The 20,640-nt window shown below is 43.0% G+C and overlaps 1 protein-coding gene across 2 annotated transcripts in view; it reads right to left on the reverse strand.

Moving 5' to 3' along the window:
• KDM4B (lysine demethylase 4B) overlaps positions 1–20,640 on the reverse strand; it is a 165,153-nt gene that overhangs the window by 41,068 nt on the left and 103,445 nt on the right. For both annotated transcript variants that reach the window (XM_044998466.1, XM_044998467.1), the window contains exons 9-11: positions 12,341–12,537; positions 8,023–8,061; positions 2,772–2,944 (exon numbers count right to left, since the gene is read on the reverse strand). In XM_044998466.1, coding sequence (XP_044854401.1) covers positions 2,772–2,944; positions 8,023–8,061; positions 12,341–12,537 — 409 coding nt within the window. The remainder of the gene's footprint in view (positions 1–2,771; positions 2,945–8,022; positions 8,062–12,340; positions 12,538–20,640) is intronic.

Raw genomic sequence — 20,640 nt, forward strand, 5'->3', positions numbered from 1 at the left:
AGATAGCACCTGTTGGTACATGCATTACCTTCTTTCTAACTCACTCTGAGAGAGGAGCAGAGCTGGAAGGCGTTCTCCTTAACTTCTAGTCACAAGAAAATCTGCTAGGAAATTCTGAAAGCATTGATACTGAAATGATAAATTACTAACATAAAGCTTAGTCATAAAAGGCAAAGAGAAAACACTGTCAAGTTTCTGGGTGAGAAACCCTTAAAACCACAGCTATTAATATTCAAGAAGTCCAAAACAACAACATGAAAGACTTATTTCTTGAAAGCTGCCAGTGATCTCTGAAGAATCCCACTCTTCCTTCTCCCCCTCCCAACCTGCTTTCCTCCTCCTTTCTGGTATAAGTGGAAAATCCCTTTACAACCAGACTAAAAATTAAAGCAAAATGAGGAAGCTGGGGAGGGAAGGAGATAAGGAAAAAGGAAGAGGAATATATGCAACTACTTGCTCAGGTCAGCCAGGTGCTCTCTTCCGCACTCTGTACAGACTTCAAAAGTAAACAAGGGAAAATCAAATCATTTAGCTGAAATCTGTATGAAGCTTGAGGATGAGAATGCAGACCATGGCATGCAAGAAGATGGGCAAAATCAAGTGTATTTAACTTTTTCAAAAGCCCTAAGAAACTGCACTAAGCCCTGGTCTACACTGGGTGGGGGGATCGATCTAAGTTATGTACTTAGATAGACTTACTGTGGTGTCTTCACCACGATGAGTTGACTGCTGCCGCTCCCGTCAACTCTGCCTGTGCCTCTCGCAGCGCTGGAGTACAGGAGTCGACGGGAGAGCACTTGGGGGTCGATTTATCACGTCTAGACTAGACGCGATAAATCTATCCCCGCTGTATAGATCACTGCCCACCGATCCGGCAGGTAGCGTAATCATACCCTAAGACACTGACCCATTGCTGACAATGGTTATCAGCAAGTGTCCCCCTGAAACTGCACTGAAAACAGACTAGCTGCTTGTCAAATTTTCTGCAATGGTGCTGAAAATGCCATTGGTCCCTTCTAAGCTAGCAGTTTTCAACACCAGAGCTAAGTGTGTGATTTAAAAATCTGCTCATCTAGAACACAGCCATTCTTCTCTCCTCTCTTCCAGTCTAAGGATCTCAGATCGGTCCCTGCCACTTATATCTAGTCTCCCATGAGACATCAGCTTTTTCAGGCCATTTATTACAAGCAGTATGAGTTTAACAGTTACATGAGCCAAGTGTATAGTTTAATGCACTGCTGGCATTTTCAGGATTGAGTGACAGGAAGTACCTCCTCATGCTATGCTGTGCTTTCTCCATATGCCAATATTCCACATCATCTTATGTTCCTTGGAGCTGGAGGGAGCACTGTCTAGTTGACAGATCACGGGACTACATCAGGAAGCTGAGATCTAGTCCCAGGTCTTCCACAGACTTCCTGTGTGACATTGTCACCATGACATTTAAACCTCTGCTGCCTCAGTTTCCCCCCCAAATTTAATTGGGAATAATAAGGGGGTATACACTATATGAAGATGAATCCATTAATGTTTGTTAAGTGTTTTAGAGTTCCTCAAAAGTCAGGTGAAGGAAAAGCTTACCAGCAGTATGAACTGCCACAATCAATACAGCACTGAGACAGACTGCTTTAGTGGCAACAGAAAGGGCCCCTAGTGGGAAGAGCTACAGATTTCTAAGAAAAGACTTGGTTCTTCAGCAGTGAGCATCAACACATATCACGTGACCTAGAGAGAAACAGATCGCTCACCAGCCGCAAGCCAGGCCACACACTGTCCCAAACCTTCAATATACTTTCTCCTTGACATGGTGCCTCTAAACCAAGGCTTTTAAAGCACTTTACAAAAACATTTCTCACAACAATCCTGCAAGGTTAATAAATATCACATCCACTGAATGGATGTGTAAAAAGCAGCCAGAGTGAGGTTCAGTGACTTGCCAAAACACTCTTAGAGGTTCAGTGGCAAAGCTGGGGAAAGCAGCCCTTGTCTTCACTCCCAGTTCCCTGATCAGACTAGACAACACTTCCTCTCCTGAAGCGAAGTTTGGAACCTGTGCTGGTTCTGTAGGGATCCCAGGGACTTGTGCTAGCTCAGCCACTCAGAGATAAGTCTAATCTCTCCCCTCCACCAGATGGTTTGGAGGAAATAAGAAGCTCAGTCAAATTTCTGCCCTCACTCCTGTGGCACCTGGGGATCTCACACATCTAAAGATCAGCTTTATTTGCAGCCTCCTGTGGAGGAGGAGAGGAGGTAGGGGGAATCTAATGCCCACGAGAATGCACAAAACATTCCTTCTCACAGGAGGGGACCAAAAGTGTATTGAGTCATTCCTTTATGCAATATTTTTAAAAAAATATTACTCTTGTAATTATATTTTTACAAAACTAATAGCTTTGGCAAAACTACCAAGCCCTGCCAAGAAAGCTATTTGGACTGCATTCTTAGAGGGAAAAATCAATTGCTACTGTAAATGATGGTGTATCTCAGAAAGTACAGACTTAATACAGGGAAAGACTCCACTGATTTTTCAGGAGGAATAAACAACGCTAGATAAGTTATTTAAAAATGCATTCTGGAGAAACATGTATCAGAGAGGTAGCCGTGTTAGTCTGGTTCTGTAAAAGCAGCAAAGAATCCTGTGGCACCTTATTCATGCTGCAAAACGTCTGTTAGTCTATAAGGTGCCACAGGATTCTTTGCTGCTTCTGGAGAAACAGTTTGCTCCACTTCTGTTTAAGAACAATGTGCCCATCAGTGAACATGACCCTTACCTTCTCCCCCCTCAGTCACTTTACTTCTCTCCTCTTCATCTAGATCTGGTCCTCTTTTCACCTCCTCCTTCATTTTGACTTCTTCCAGGGCAGTCTCCATAGCTATGACTTCCCCAAGAGACTTCTGATCCTCTGTTTTATGCCTTCTGGGTTGACTTCTTTTTCTGTGAGACCTGGAAGAGCAGAAATAATGTTTCACATAAAGAAACAGCCTTCAGCTCATAAATGATTACTGTCTTGCAAAGGGCTCAGTATAGAAATCAAACAATCTTCCTGGGAGAGAGAACACAGGCTGGCTAACAATGGCCTATGCCAGCCGCAGGGACAGAGCAGACGTCTAAAATTGAACAGGTAAGCCTGACACAGCACAACATCTAAGATCCATTCACAGGAGCCATGAAAGACTATTAATTCGAGGAATCCCTAAGGTTCCCCAAGAAAGTTTTCACCATTAATGTACACTGATGCTGTAGTTACAGTAATTTTAAACCCATATTTTTAATCTAATCTCTTTTTGCCCACTTTCTGCAAACTTTCTATAGAAGTAGGGGGAAAAGTGTCATATATTTTGTTCTCTGCCTGCACTCCACCTTTTTGTCTCTTTCTAGATGTCTGTTTGCCTCCCTTCAGAAATCTGAAGGTATACTCTGCAAAGGAAACACAATCCAGCTAGCGGACACTACCATGGGGGGGAAGGATAGCTCAGTGGTTTGAGCATTGGCCTGCTAAACCCAGAGTTGTGAGTTCAATCCTTGAGGGAGCCCATTTGGGGATTGGTCCTGCTTTGAGCAGGGGGTTGGACTAGATGATCTCCTGAGGTCCCTTCCAACCCTAATAATCTATGATAAGTGCTGCCAATTTTTAAAAAGCAAGGCATGGACTGCTTAGGGAACTACACTAAGTCAATGTAGACAGTCTATGGCTTTTTGAGAAACTTGATACAGTAGCAGTACAATTCACAAGGCTCAAGGGTGATGGGGAAGGCTAACTAAAGAAGCACATTAGATATCAAGCATCAATTTGACACTAAAGGGCTAATGGAGACAACACCCTTACTGAGAGCAACATGGCTTGTTGGTGAAGTCCAAGAGGGAGAAGATTGAGGATAGTGACCCTGAGCGCCTAGGGGACAGGAAACCAGGGCATCTCTCCAGTTTAGGAGCCACATTTCATTTAGTTTTTAAAACAGTATCTCAAATAGATCTCTGAACTCTGGATCTGAGCCTAACAAAACCCTTTATCAGCAGAGACTGATTCAGAGAGCTGAGACTTTCATCATCATTTTAGCATGCAGAGATTTTCGAAAGTACCAGCTTCCATATGGTGTCCCCATTCCATGCCACTGAATCTGCCACCACATTACAAAGGAACGCAATGCCATCTATGACAACTCATCTGCCCAAGACTCTACAGGAGCTGGAATCCAGCTTCACATCCACAGATCCTGTCCATAAACTCAGCTGCTAATTAGACTGGGAGTAGAATGAAGTTTAACAGAGCTCTTAATGAGGCAACAAATCATAAAAGAAAAAAACAACCTGAGAAATAATGAATGATTAATACAGAAGAAAGTTGATCAACGTGCACAATAATTTATAATTGCTAGACTCTAACCATATGGTCGCCCTCTAAGTATAGATGTTAACTTCACACCTGCAAGACATTCATTAGCCAGAGCATGTAGCTGAACCCAGAAGTATCACAGCTTTTCTCTTCACTAAGATCCTGAAAACATACCACCTCCTCAGAAGGGAGAGAAATGAACAAAATTCTGTTAGAAGTTAAGTCTTCTGTAGTTGGTAAAGTAGAATCAAGTTTTGGAGGCTATTTGTGGTAAAGGGTGTCTTTTACCCCTATTATTCACAAGCATGGCACAAAGGCTGCAACAGGTTGCAAAGCTTTAACCTCATATTGGATGCAATAAAGGTTTCACAGTGCTCTTCTCCCTCCTGAAGCTGCAGGGATATAAGCAGGGGAGAAAAAAAAGACAGCACTCCCATCTGATGAAATTGTATTTCTGGAGTTACAAGTAGATGGGTTGACATTACTAGAAGAAAGAGACCATGTTACCTACCTGGACACATTTCCAATATCAGAAACGGTCAGACTGTAAATCTAGCTAAAAGGAAGCCATGGGCAGATAATCGACACGACCACATGAAATTAAGGTGATCTTTCCATGAGAACATTACTGCTTTGGAGAGCTCACAGCGTGGAGCACTTAGCTGATTATGGGGTTTGAAAACTATCTGGAAAGGATGAAAAAGCCAAAAAGGTGGCATTTGCCTCTTTTCAAAAGAGATTTATTTCAATGTGATTTAAGAAGTAGTTTAAACTGAAGAGTTTGGATAAACTCACAGAACAAGATACACTTCCACCCTGGTGAGGAAAGCAGGGGTGTTCAGGTAGAATTATTTCAATCCAGGAGTTATAAACATATGGAGAATATGGCTAAGTGAGGTCACTGGACCAAGTGTTCAACAGCTTGAAAAGTGCATCACAGCGATTTTGAAATAATCTGGGAAGCAATGTACAGAGTGGACACAGGTAGGTGGACATTTTACAACAACCCAGGTTAATTGAGGGGCTTCACTGCTAAATAGTAGGCTCACGCAGAGAAAGAAGGGTGTGGGGAGCAAACAGAAAGAGGGAAAGGAATACCACTTAGCATTCATAAAGTGATCTATACCGATATTAACATTCGCAACACACCTGGGAAGCAAGTATCATTTCCAATGTACACACAAAGGTTAAGTGACCCTGCAGAAGGTCAGTAACTCAGTCACAGTCCAGAGAAAAGAACCCAAGAGTGCTGACTACCAGATCATGCTGAAGCTTATGTGGGAGAAGGAAGAGACTGAAATTATTTTAGGAAGATCGGCTCTGAGATGGAGCAATATTTAAGAGGCCAACTACCTGTAAAATTATCATAATTGAAGTATTTTAGGACCATCATATAAAATGGGCATTCACAGAATTTCCCCACACCACTCAGTTTTCTCTAAAGTAACAGGACAATTATTGTATGCAGGAAAGCTGGGGGCAGGAATGACAAAAAGCAACAAAAGGGAATGGCAGAGTCCTGGAGGACAACACAGGGCTACCCTAAAGCAGAGATAAGCTCCAATTAATACAACCAACCTCTTTCTTGCCTAGGTGCTAGTAATGCCTGGATTTAAGATAACAGACACATTTATGAGGTCTGCAAGTTTTTAAAACAGTCACTCACTCATCAGGCTTCCTAGGGAAGACTGTCTCAGATACTGTTTTTTAAAATGAACCTAACTCTTTGTTCTAGGATTTAAAAAAAAGTTATAGGTCTGTTGCAGTTTCTCTCAAACAGGGGTCGCCGCTTGTGTAGGGAAAGCCCCTGGCGGGCCAGGCCGGTTTGTTTACCTGCCCCGTCCGCAGGTCCAGCCAACCGCGGCTCCCACTGGCCAGGCCCGCCAGGGGCTTTCCCTACACAAGCGGTGACCCCAGTTTGAGAAACACTGGTCTGTTGTGATTAATATTCTGCTGGTGTTATCAATTTAAATACATTTCAGATGAAGTGGAGCCATCTCCGGAAATGCTCTACCATTGCACAATACTAGATGAGGGGACAGAACGAGCCTGCATATTGCAGAGCAAGCATCGTGGGGAAAGGAAAGGGTAGCGGAGGGAAAGCAGGAGAGCGTGCAGAAGAGAACACACACACGGGATCTTTTGGCTTCTATCTGGGCACATGAAACCTCTATTGTAATTCAATTTCCTCTTTATAAAGACTTTTCCTCTTAAAAAAGCATGACCAAGGGAGAAACCATTCTCCTTCCAGTTCCCATTTGCTTCTCCTATTGGCAGCTCATTTATAAAACCTTCTAATCCAATTAAACTTTTTGGAATGCAGCTGCTGTTTATTGGCAACCCACTCTGTTGACCAATTAGCTTTAGCCACAATCAATTAACCATTATGCAAATACCATGTCAGGGCAGCATCTTCACTAGCCTAGGTTTATTCAGTATATCAGCTGCACATGCAGAAGGAGGGACCAGAACTAGAATGCGATAAACAAACAGAGCTCCCGGAAAGCCTCTCTCCTGACAGAAGGAGCTGCACACCATTAGGAAATCAAGCAAAGGTAAAACAAAGGAGGCCTCAGAGACAGTACCTGAATATCCTCCATGCCACTGGGATCACACATGACTCAACTGCTGATTTTACAGCTACAGGTGTTCAAGATTAAGACTGGTATTACTGAAACAACAGAGACCTAGCCAACCCAGGAAAACATCCTCAGATTTAATAAAAACAGTAGACTGTTTACCAAAGAGGGAAAATAAAACAGGGTTACTTGTGAGGGCAGATTGATGGCAATTAGTTTGCAGAGAGAAATGATGTAAACATGGGTGATGCAGCAGAGGTAGTTTGACAAAAGGACAGAGAAAGTCATTCAAGGGATTCTGGGATGTGGCTCTATGCTACAGCTACAGGGCAGAGTCAGAAAATAGAACAGGAAAAGCTTCTTCCAATAAAGCAGCCTTAATTACAGCATTCCAATTACTCATCTATTCAAGTGACAAGCAAAGCAGGCAAAACCAAAAGAAAGGTAATCACGGTCCTAGAGGGTAGTGCAGGATTGCTTTCTTGCACAGGTTGTTGAAAAACCTTCACAGTTGTAAGCTATTTTAAACTGAATCCTGAATATAAATCCAGTGTGGCAAATACAGTTGACATTGACAACCATCTAAAATCCAGCATCACAATGAGCTCAGTTCAGTCAGACATGTCGGCATTAAATGACCTGACAGGGATATTCAAAATTATGAAGGGATTTGATAGAGTGAAATGAGAAGCTATTCCCACACTAGGAAAAAGGATTTAAAAACCCAGGGATTCAACAGTAGGAAGTTAGGAGTATGTCTGGAATTCAGGCCATGCTATTTCTCTTCCAGAGAAGCAAACATGGAGATAATACGGTCTCGTTGAGGCTAGAATTGGATTATATGAGCATAGCATAAATGCCTATCACCAGGGTTAGCGAATGGAGAAGTGGAACAAATGGCTAATTATCAGACCCATTCTCTCACTCTAAGTATTTATGCTGTGGCTCATACCCATAGTATCAGAGCCTTGGGATTGGGTTCTGTTTTGTCCAGCAGTCCGTTATTGAAGAGTTCAGTATTCCTTCTATCACTGCTGTAACGTAATGTTCTTCCTTTTTCATAATGGGGACCTCAGGCAAATAGGGAAGGGAAAAGGGAAATTACATACCGGTAATTTTGTTTGTTGTCCTCTTCTTCATCTCCCATCCTACAAAACAAGATTCCAGTAGAGCAAAACATTAGAGCGCCACCTGCTAGGAAGCTAAGTCAAAAAGACCATAAAGCAAAGGAGATTTATACAGCCACGTTCCACTCCTTTTCCCTCAAATCATTTAAAAAGCACCCTAAAAACAAACAGAATTAGGAGACATATACATGTGTGTAAAAGAGCAACGGAGTATAAGTGATGGGAGGAAGTGAAGATGGGAGAAAAGGGGGGACTACAAACAACAATTACTGGTATGTAATTTTTCCCTTGTAGCATGCCCACTCTTCTCCCATCCTACAAAACAAGATTCCATACAGCAAGCAGAAGTGATAAGCAGGGAGAACAAAATTTAGGCTTTATGTGACAACCAAAATCAGCCTTATAAAGTAAGGAAAGATCTAACCGCTGAGGAGTGATGGTGGTCACAGCACCGTAGGGTGACTATCTAAAACAACGGCCCTATATACTCACCAGCAAGTTGGACCTAAATTCTGAGGCAAGGTATCCTAGACTTTGCAGAAAACTGAAAATTCTGTACCTACTTCATTTACATTAAGAACGGAGGGTTTTATTAAATTAAATAGGAAAATATATAGTGCAATCAGTATAGGAACCCAAGTGTTACTTATTTTGGCTTCAGGAGGAGTGTGAAAGTGAAGGCTGGGATTGTGAAGCAAGCACATTAGCTGATGTTTATGCTAAAATAATCAGTAGTACATAGCTGAAAATGAAATGTAAGTGACTTGTACCATACTGTTTATTGTTATGAACTGAACTTCTCCATTCATAAAAAGTGTAAGCTGGGGAAAAAAACAACTCCTCAAAGCGCATGGGCAGAAAATGCCCTGATGAGGAAGCGGATCCATGTAAGGGTAAATTAATCTCTCTTTCTGGAAAAGGAGCACTACCTGGACCCCAACAAAAAACCTGGGGGATAAAGCCAGCCAACAAGGAGTAGAGTCAGCACTGAGTGAAGCATGAGAAGAGACAGGGTTGCTGAACTGGAAGTCAGAAACAGAGACTAGATCTTTGCTAACTAGGCACACTTTCCAGAAACGTAACCACCACCATTAAGGGAACTGGCGAGTCTTCCGTTGCTGCTGAAAGCCACAGCTAGAGCTGAAAGTCCACTTGCATCTTTTTTGTAGACAGGGCGGGGGGGGGGGAGGGGGGGGGACGGACAGAAGAGAGAGAGAAAGAAAAAAAAAGATAAAAAGGACAAACTATAAACTTAGGGCTGGTCTTGACTACTGGGAGATCAATTTAGCGGGTCTGGTGAAGACCCGCTAAATCGACTACAGAGCACTCTCCGGTCGACCCCAGTACTCCAGCTCTCGGAGAAGAGTGAGCGAAGTCAACCCGAGAGCATCTCCCGTCGACGTAGAGCAGTGAAGACACCTGGGTAAGTCGAACTAAGCTACGTCGACTCCAGCTACATTATTCACGTAGCTGGAATAGCGTAACTTAGGTCGACTTATCCTGGTAGCGAAGACAAGCCCTTAAAGGTAGTTAGCAAGAAGTGAAAGGGCAGTAGAAAAGGAATCAAGGACCCCTGGGAGGTCTCCAGGGTGCTGCAATAAAGGCAGTCACACAAACACGGCAGCTAAAAGAGAAGCACAGTAGCAAGCAGGCCCCTTGAGAGCTCACCAGCAAGCCCACAGATATATGTGACCGAGCAGCAGAGAGTAGGAAAGTACAGAGGGAAAAGTAAAAGCAAGGACTGAGGGGCAGCACAGAGATACGGAACTCAGTTGCCTGAAAGAATATGGCTGATGCCTCCACTCAATAAAGAGGGCTTGGATTCCCTGAACATAGTACTTTCCCACTGAATAAATAAAAGGCATGCCTGAAGGTTACACCCTTGTCTGAGAAAAAAAACCTTAGAATTACCCAAAGAAAATGAGAGGAGGGACAGCTAAGGACTTGTCTACACATGGAGATTAACTCCATGTGTAGACATGCCCTGAGAAATCAGGACCCAAGATCCAGTAATGGCTTGCTTGGAGGAGAGGTTTGAGTCCAGAACTGCACCCTGAGGATCTGGAGGCATCTAAGCCTTCCAGCGCTGTCCACTGGCTGCTCAGGCTGTATCAGAGGTTCAGCAACTCATTCATTTTAACCATATCCCACAGAAGAGACCAGACTGTGCCCCGGGGGGTGGGGGGGGCAGCAGAGCAGAGTGGGAGTCATCCACCTGTGGACTGGGAGCCTGCAACATTCATAGGGAATGCAGCCTCAAAACAATTCTTCATAAAATTCTTTAAAGGTCATTTTCCTCTCTCCACTTCCTCTACTACTTTCTTTTGATAAATGCAGAAACCAAACTAGACATAAAAGCAGCAAAAGGCAGAGGACTCCATGCTTCCAGAAGAGAGGGGGGAAAAAAGACTGAGGAAAATGTGAAGGAGCCTAGCTAGATATACTTTGTGTTGCTGACAGTCTTTTTTCCTCCTGCTCCCTGGTAGATGGAGCTATCATACTTACTGTATGGAATCTTGTTTTTCAGGATGAGGGCCACACAAGTTTATATTTACAAAGAATATATGTTGCCATAATATTTAAAAACTGTAAAGGAGTTATACAACCAAAAGACACAGAATAGTTCTGACTTACTTTTTTCAAGTGACTTGAGATCAGTATTTACAAGGTTTAAATTCTGGGTACTAATTTTAAAACGACAATTTTATATGGTCAGTTTCATCAGGGAGAGTGAAATCCGGGACAATATTTCTGTGTCACCAGAATTGTCTCAGATGGTAAAGACAGTCTCTTATTGCTAAAAATTAGTCCATATGCTAGGGAAGACGTTTTTGCATTGCATTAATTTAGTTCTGGTTAAAAAGTGTCAGATTGACTGAAATCCTCCATCAGCAAAGTAGGTACTGCATGGACAGATACAGCACATATTTCATCACACAACCCTGCCAATGAGCTTCAACCCTTTCAGAGATGGTTGGACTCTTGGACTAAGAGCAGATCCGTTTCCACGACCAACTCAATCGTTGACCCTTCTGATGAAACTACAAGAGGGCCAGTGGAGATGTGGGCATCTGTCCAAAGGGAAAAGACTAAGCAAAACTAAGAATCAGGGTTGTATTGGGGAAAGGATTTTTATATATACACACCCGGCAGAATTTAAAAAAAAATAATTTTGACAGATAATATCAATGTTCATTTTTAAGCATTTTTTCTATTTTATCAATTTAAATGTTCAGTTGTGAGAGATATTGGTGGGTTCAGGAAACGATTTCATGATCGTTCAAAAAGTTAAAAGTTTTATAACCATTAACACACAAATTGCCAACATAATATGTCAAAATATATCAAGTAAATATCCTTAAATCAAACTTAAGGCAAAGAAAGAAGAACGTGGCTATCTGTAGATTTTGATAATCTTCAGTGGAAATATTTTTTGTTGCTTTGTGTGCGCACAGTGAAATCGAGGGTTACCAACATTTATCAATAAAAGTCGAATCCTTCCAAGCCCATCTATATGTGCCAATATTAATACTAAGAGTTCTCTGAATTTCTCTAGTGTCCTTCAACTAAGGTCCTTCACAAACATTAAGCCTAACCATGGGAAGCGAAGTAGTATTACACCATTTCACATGTGTAAAACCAAGCACAGAGGTTAAGTAACTTGCCCAAAATGTCACACTGAGCTAGAAACAGAACCCAGGTGTCCTGACTCCTGAGCCCTGGGTGTACACACTAGAATACAATTTCTCTCAAGTTCAGGAAGCAATTTCTCCCCATGTCTGTCTATGTACCAATCACTGAGACCAGGTGAATTATGGGTTTAATATGGCTTTGTCTAAGAGATGCCAGTACTGGCTACCACTGGAGGACAAGACACTGGACTCTGGGCTGTTAGAGAAGTGTAAACCCTTCTTCTCACTTGCCTGTAAACTCCTCCCTGGAAATATCAATTCACTGAGCCACCACATGTCCCAAGCAGGACCTTTTTAACACTTGCCCTACACCCAAGCCAGCTGCTTTAGGGCTCTTATATCACAGTGATTAATGCAGTACAAATGCCTAGATAAATGGGAACCCATGAGCCCTAGGAATTTTGAGCCCCATATGAACTTTTCTTGTTAGAGATGGGCAATTGAAATTTTAACCCCAGCACCAGAGCCTGTACCACCAAGACTGCACAGCAGCTCCTCAGGCACTCTTCAGGCAGGGGTTGGTAGCTATCCCTCAGACAGACAGAGACGCCCCAAATACTCTAGCCACTACAACTATGAGCATCTAGTGGATGCCATCCCCTCCTTACCTGCGGAGCAGCTTAGCTTTCAGCTCAGGCTTTGTCTCATTCCAGGCATCCAGCTCTGGGCTGGTCAGAGCTGTGGGTTTCATGTGGTCCAGAACAGCACCATCTTTCCCTTGTTTCCATAAATCATAACGTTCCGGCTGTAGAACCCTCACAAAAACATCCATGGAAATCTTCACCATGTCTTTGCGGCAAGTGCACTGCAAGAGAATTCCAGACACCGTGATCAGTCCAGTGCCTCCACCAGTGTGCCCAGCTCTGAGGAATTTCCCCCTCCCAACCCCTCCAGACTTTCCCCCTCCCAAAGCAGGTTAATACTTTGCATATCTACTTTATAACTCCCACAGCTGATATCAGGGGTGTATAGATGTGAATAGTTGGTGAAAACCTTGGAAAATGAATTACTCCATCAGCCCTTAGAACAGATAAGGCAAAGGCAGAGATTGTGCCAGCTCCCCACGCAGCCCTGCCAGTATCCCTCATCCTTGATCTGGTGAAACTTGAAGAGGGCATTTGAGACCTCAGCCTCCAAGTAATCCTTTTCCTGTCCTCTGACGCTGCTGACAAATTTGCCAGTTAGTGGCAACTAAGGTAATGGGATGCTGGTCTACTGAAATTGATTGAGGCCATCAGTCAGATGGTAAGAAACTTTGGTTACTACAGACCCGGGCAGGGTTTGACCTGAAAGCTCAGAGGTGAAAGATTCTAGATCCCCATTATCCAATCGCTTGTGAGCATGTAACTAATACAAATAACCCCTCGGGACAACATTTCCGAATTGAAAAAAAGGCCTCAAAGGAACAAAAGCCCAACCTGGTGCCACACCATACCTGTTAAATCTGACATTCCTAAATCAAGATATCTGGTTTGGAAAGGATTGTGCACAGCAAGTGGTAGCATCCAGAATCAAGGCCTGTTCACTGCTGGCACAGAAGCACAGCTCGCATGTGAGGAGGAGCATTGTCCAGCTGTCCCCATCTACCAAAAGTTAACTGACCAGTTGGCAGGAGTTGGAGGGGGGCAGGGAGGGGGCATGCGCTGACCCCTCTGGATGCAGCTAGTAACCAAGAGGCCTGCTTGGCACTGAAGCAGCTGTGCCCACACAAAACAGGCTAGAATAAAAATACAGATGTGTATCAAGTAGCATGGTCAACCAAAAGCCTGCAGGGAAAACTTGACTGCTATTAATTTTGTCTGAGTTTGATTACAGTTCAACCAAGAGAATACATTTATCCACATGTTAAGGAAATGATTTTCAAAAGATGCTCAAAAAGTGATTTATTACTCCTAAACAGTTGTCATGATAATTATTAGATCCCCAGGAGTGGGATGGTAACAGTTAAATTAAACTGTTAGAACTGAACATCAGAGACAGAGGCTTGGCTGTGTCCACACAGCCTCTGGTGACTAAAGACTGGCTACAGCACTGAAAAATGATCTGTGCTACTGCAGCTTCAGAAGAGAGTGGTACATGTAATTGCAGGGGATGCAGAGGGGAAAAGAGCTGAGCAGATGGGAAGTAAGGAAAAGGCTAAACAGCAATAACTGTTTGACATTTAGAGGAAGCATCTCTAGACCAGGGAACAATTTATACCATTTTGGGGGCTACCAAAACAGCATTAAAATTGACCTGTGGAACTAGAAATACACATTTATTACTGTATGCAGCTGTGCAAGAGACTAGATACAAATGTATTTTAGGTGGACAGATTTTCACCATGCCAAACTATATGAGTCATGTAGGAGACTATCCATACCCCTTACAGAGAGTGTTTTCTGCCCCCAGCACTGAAGCACCAGAGTATATATGCCTCTCTGTAAATTGCTAGCAAATCAGGAGAATGTAGAGCTTCACAAAAACCAACTTATCACCCAAGTGAGTTGTGCTTACTCCTTTTCTGGTGCTCAGAAGCAGATAGCACCTTACTAGCTGTGCTCTCCGATAACCACAAACTCTTGTCTTGTTTTGCACTCACACTGGATTTCCATTCTGCTTTGTAGTCAGAGGATGATGTAATTAGAGCCATTTTCCAGGACTATATTTTTAAAGCTGTTTCACACCCACACATACCTTTTCCAAGCCATCCGCTTACATTTCTATCACTTTCTCAGCAGAAATGCACTAAATTAGACAGTGTATGGCTGTGCTCCTCCCCTTTCTTCTCTCATTTGTTACTAACAGCATTAAAATATTTATGGCCCTGAATGTGAAGCAGTAGAGAGAAGAAAGGTTCTCTGCAGAGCTCCCTGCTGCCCCAGTTCCTCAGCCGGAGGATTTTTTTTTCCATTCTTGTTTTTCATTTCAGAAGGAGTGCTGGCCACCTTCTGCTCTGCAACGAAGCACTGACTTGGGGAGCAATAATAACCTGACTGTACTGAGCGGGAGGGAATATTTATGGCCAGACAATTTCCAGCAAACTCAATTCATTTAATGAAAAACAGTGCAGGAAAGAAAGGCTTGGAATGTAATTTGGCCAAGGAGCTGCCAGAACACAGATGGTGCCCCATGCTTCAGATTCTGGGCTGGGCAGAAGCTTTCCCCAGTGTCTCCATCAATAGTGGCTTAAGGGATTTGTATCGAGCTGCTTTTCAACTGCTTTCCCTTAAGTAATTAAAAAAGGCACCTGTGTGCTCCTCTGAGATGGAACTTGAAGCTGCACCCTGCAGAGCAGATCACCAGTTGGTCCTAGAGACTGGCTCTTTTCCCCTTTGCAAAAGGCTAATCCAGACAACAAGCTGTAGAGACAAGGAACATCCCCTCTCCCGCATCTGCCTTGGTACCAGCATGTGTTCAGCACACTACGGTCATCTCCCTTCAGGGAATACATGGCAAATATCCAGCCAGATGGGGCTGAGTATCCTGAATGCAACCATGGAAGCCAAAACAGGTAACATTAATTCCCACAAGGCAGGGGGTGCAAGCCCCAAACACTCAATGTACAAAGATTGCCAGGAATTCACACACTGGGCTATTTCAGCTCCAATTGTTATTCTGGGAAGTGACACTCCAGGCTGCAGTCTCCATGGCTTAACCTCCGCAATCCCCTACAATGCCACAAGTCTGCAGCAGCCAAGCTCCCCGCCTTCTGCACAAATGTAACATGATGTATGTTTATATTTCAATTTTAATTTTATTTTATTGCTTTCACACTAGCGAGCATGAATAATTTACACACAGCCTCTCTCCACTGGGGCCTATTCCAGCCTGTACAATGATATTTCCTCAGCCACCGCAATTGTGTCATATTCATGGTCCCACAATGGCCAAACAATTCTTCCCCCCACCCCCTTCCCTCTCCCAGAGCAGCATAATCCCGCTTCAAGCAGCAAGTACTCTCAATGCAACTGCAAACCGGGGGTTGTAGAGGTGCAGAAGGCTGGCTTTAAATGCATCAGCTGTTTTTTGCAGCTGAAACAGGACAAAGAAAGCACATATTCTTCAGTTTTCCTGTTCAGATAACTCACCCAATCCTAAATATTTTGCCCCATCTCCACATCTTCTTACCCATCACTCCATTTTTGCAAATATTGCTAAGTATCTGAATGTGGCTACAAACGCTAGAATTTTTGAAGGTGAGTGACTGACACACACCCGCTCTCTTTCCCTCCCCACCCCCAGTTAGCCTTCTGCCAATTTGCAAACAGGGACAGAAAGCTCTCTGAAAGGGAGTTTAGCTGTGCCGTTAGTTTCTAATGGAAAAATTAGGAACAAATGGGGGTGGGGGAGGGCAATTAAAAGAGGTTTGAAAGGTTCTCTCAAGTACTGGGACCTATTGTGTTCCGACCATTGTACAAAATGGTAAGAGACCAGGACAAAGGAGTAATTGGTGCCCCCTGAATGACTTGTACTGCAGGAGCTCTGATTCTGCTCTGTAGATATTCCCCTTTATGATGCATTCAAGTATAAAAATGGTGATTACATTAAGGAGCCAGGCCTCTTCTGCTTATAATCTAGCTATGAATAAATGAGGCCAATTCTTTTTGCAGGATATTCAGAAAAGGGGGTGCAGAAGATGAGGACACATTCAGAATGGAGAGGAAATAACACTTGTGTCAGATCTCAGGTAATCATGAACCCAGATGAGGGATGCTGATCAGCCTCCTCAACTCCAAGAACAGAAGAGCCACCACTTGGATACAAGGAGCTGACATTACATCTTAAGACATTAAACCTTCCTCACAATCAGTCCAGGCCACACATCATGCACTGAAGCCATGTGACTGCTCTCCTCTCTCCTGCCCCTTATTTACTGTTACACACTCTGGTGACAGTGACAGTGACATTCCCTTCAGCTGTGCCTCGCATGTGGAGATACCGGACATCTTGATGAGCCGTGCTTCAAGAAACCCCTCTCCGTACAGCTGTTTGTGACAATTTAATCAATTCCCAGAATGTCTGTAATGGATTTTTGTGACTGCTGCAGAAAACACAGATCAACAGGCATGCGCAAATCAACAACCCTGCCCATGTCTACTCTGCCTCTCCCCATTCTCCTTGCTGGAGGGTTAGGATGGGATAAGTAGCACTGCCTAATAAGCTATGTCACTAAAGCTGGAACACTGATAATTCACCAGAGATTGTAGAGAGTGCATGCAACACCTGTATGCAACATAGGTGGTAGCTCTCAATATTTATGATGTACCTTCAAATTATAAAGTATAAATAGGATAGAAGATAAAATTAGTCTGCACATAAACAAAGTGTGGTAAAATAGTCCAAAGCAGAATTAATCACATTTAAATTAAAGCTACACAGAATCCTGAGATTTAGTACCTCATTACAGAGTTCAATTTGCTTTCCAAAAATCTGGGCTTTCAAATCAAAACATGTCTAGGCCTTTTAGTTGCAATGCTATAAAATGAGCGAGTCTACACCCAAACAATAGCATTAAGGAGAGGTATGAAATCTTGTTCCCTTTATGTAAGCCCCTAAATGCTAATACCTTTAGACAAGATGGCATGCCTTGGGCCAGTTCTGGACTGGATTTTAGAAGATCTGCACAAGGGAAAAAAAAATCTGCTCAGAAAACGCTGCCCCAGTTCCTGACAGTGGCAGAAAAGTTTAACCATTGCTACCCTTTTGCCTGGATTTAATAGGTACAGGATTTGATTTGCTGTGCAGCTTAGCCAGCATGCATTAGATTAATCACTTTTATAAGCAATAAATGTCTTCTTCAAAAAATGGAACTGGATGGACATATTTGGTGCTGGCTGGACTACAGAAACCCTGATGTGAAGTCCCAATCTTCACAGCACAACAGCCCCAACTCCCCTTTACATTCCCTACCCACCGATACATGCTACAAGTGAAATGCTGCAAAAAACCCCATTCAAGCAGCCCAAGGAATCTTTCTAACAGGCTTCCTTCTCTGCTCTCTCAGTGGAATTCATCCCTGCTTTAGACCCACAGAAGGCGTTAGAGTGACAAGGTCACCAAAAGCATGGACCATGACTAAATGGCAACATGAAGGCCCTACACTTGTCAAGTTGAAATGACAGATGAAAAAATTTACAGCTATGGAGTTAAGGGACTCTGGGATCTAATCAAGCATCTTTGAGTCTCTCCTCCTCTCATTTGGTACCCAGATTGCCATACCAAACTGCTGAGAAACAGCGTGGCTGTCACCATGCATGCCGAGAAAGTGACAGATCAAACAGCAGAATATTCATAACCAGGGTCTCCTAGGACCTGCTGGCAAGTTCAGAGGAAAATGAAAGAATGTTGTAGGGTTTGCTGTTTTCCTTCAGTTACAGGGAATCAGAGACCCAAAGCGGCAACAAATTGACTTCAGAAAAACAAAATAATGACAGCTCAGTAAAAAAGCTTCACCCGGTGAACCCCTCACTGGCCTGTTGATAAAATCCTGCACCGCAGGGTGAATGCCTACCATTTTTAACATAACAAGCTCTCTCTCATCCTGCCTGCATTCTAGACAGAACACAGGACTGGTGCCTACATGAAGCATGAGAGGGCAGAAGCCTGGTGCCCACGTGAATCATGATTCTCAGACAGACTCAAAGGGCCCATTTAGTGAAATAACTGAAATATATCTATTCAGTTTTAGTGTTGCCCTTGACCTAAGTATTTAACAAAAAGTCCACCTTCCTCATAGCCCAGAAGGGCTTTTTAGGAATTCACCAAATCCAGAGAAATTCACCAAATCCAGGGGAACTCTCCACATATTTTCTATCGAGGCTTCCTCTGCCCCCATCTCCTCTCTCATTTCAGAAGCTAGCGACTTCACTGACCACCTCCCCAAGGAGCAATAGGGATCTGGTTATCCAAGCATGGCAAAGCAAATGTAAAAGAACCATAAATAAATCTGTTTAGATAAGCTGAAGATCCCAGCTTGGAGGACAGTCAATATTGAACAGATTTCCCGCTTTTCACACTATCACAGAATGCAGAGTTCAGGCTAGTCTACTGTAGTATTAAGACAGAGCTTATTAAAATACAAAAAAAGACAAAGTAGTAAATAAAATCCCCATCTTGAGTCCTGCAACTTATCCCATCCCAGCAGATCTGATACAGCAGGCCCCTTTGAGAGCCTGAGACTGCATGAACACAATAAAACATTTTTCCTAAAGAGGCAAACAGTCTCCTAGCCCGGCAAAGGCTAAAAAGTCATTTCATTGCCACGTTACCACAGTCTAAATGGGAGAACTGATTATTTAGTCAAGCCAAGGACTTCCTTCCCATTCTCTCTTACCATCCTTTTACCATTCCCAGTAGGTGGGAGGAGGGAAACTGCTAAGTCTCACCAATGTCTTTCAGATGTGTCAAATTGTCTTTTATGACCACTAATAATAATTCGTGTCCTTTTACAGAGGATTAAGTCAAATCGCTCATTTGACAAACAGTAATAAAAATAAAATAGAAATATACAGAAAGCTGAATTTCATTTTATCGCTTTTATGGAAGGTGGATTCTCTCCCCAACAACTGACTTCCCAGCTACTAAAAGGAAACAGAATCCAATCTGCTCAGTAGCATATGGAAAGTTAATGCGAATGAACATTTCTCCCCATACAGAAATAGAAGCTTAGATGAAATAAATCAGTTTTTAAAAAATGGCAGTTCTGGGCCTCCTGCTGAACTCAGGCCTGTTCTGAATGTTTTGCTGAATTCAGACCTGGCAAAATGCAAGATCTGCCAAGACTGAACTAAATTCCAGTATTTGCTTTAATACTGGTTTAAACACAAGAAAAAATGTACACATTCAAAGATGGAGTTCTTCTCCTTGTTAAGGCAGTTTTGAAAGCAGGACAGAAGCTTTGACTTAATGCCTCTAACTCTGGATTGCCCATGATACTGGGGTCGCAGAGGAGGTTGCTTTGCAAGCAAAATGGCTGCTTCCAAGAGGAAGCTAAAATTCTTATCCACTAATTCACTTATATTGGGGAAAAACATATATTGCTAATACTTTTCACACTGCCTCTTTCCACATAAAATTCCAGAACACTAACTGAGCAAGAAGGTTACAGGTTTCTGTTACCTGCATCTCTCAGAGTAGTTGTCTCCAAAAGGCTCCCTTCCCAGTATAATACCCTAGCCTGCAGGTTTGTGTCTTTGACCTAATTCAGGCAGACTAGGCTTCAGCTAATTACTACCCACCCACATATGGCAAAGGAAACATGGTCACGTGCTCCCTCTCTAAATTTTCCTTCCACTAAACTCCACATTCTGTGGCTTCAAGCAGACACCCATCTAGATGCCCAAGTTTTGTAAACTGACCAAGGCACCATAAGTTTCAGGAAGATGCCTATGGAAGATGGGAAAGGGAAATTAGGACTACCTGTTCTCAGGTTAATGAAGAGTTAAATTTGAGGGGGGAAAAACAGGAAGAGCTAAAAAAAAGTGCATTTGTGTGTTTACTCGCTGGTAGTTGAGAGCTTGTGGGAAGGAATGAGCCTTGACCCCCTGTTTCTGGTGTAATTACTAGCATTGCAGTAAGTCTAAAAAACAAACCAGTTCATTAGGAAATCCACTGGAAACACACTGTAGAGTTTCATAAACAAAACAATTAGGCAAAAACTTCTAAGGACTCCCCCTGGTCCTTGGCTGCAGGGCATGCTTCCTCTCTGCTTGCTTCTGTAATGCTCTGTGCAGGTTTTTGCGGGTAGAATGACAGTGGATAGGTGACAAATGGTGTCAGATAAGGGCAAGATTTACTCCACTCTGTCCATAAACAAGATCAAAACAGAGAATTCTGGTTCAGGAAACAGAATGGTAGACAGCGTTGAGAAGTCTCTCTCATGTTGGGCAAAATTTAATAGCTTCATACAAAGCTTCCTCTGATATCT

The sequence above is a fragment of the Mauremys mutica genome, chromosome 24, assembly GCF_020497125.1.
Source record: "Mauremys mutica isolate MM-2020 ecotype Southern chromosome 24, ASM2049712v1, whole genome shotgun sequence".
In the NCBI taxonomy this organism is placed as follows: Eukaryota; Metazoa; Chordata; order Testudines; family Geoemydidae; genus Mauremys; species Mauremys mutica.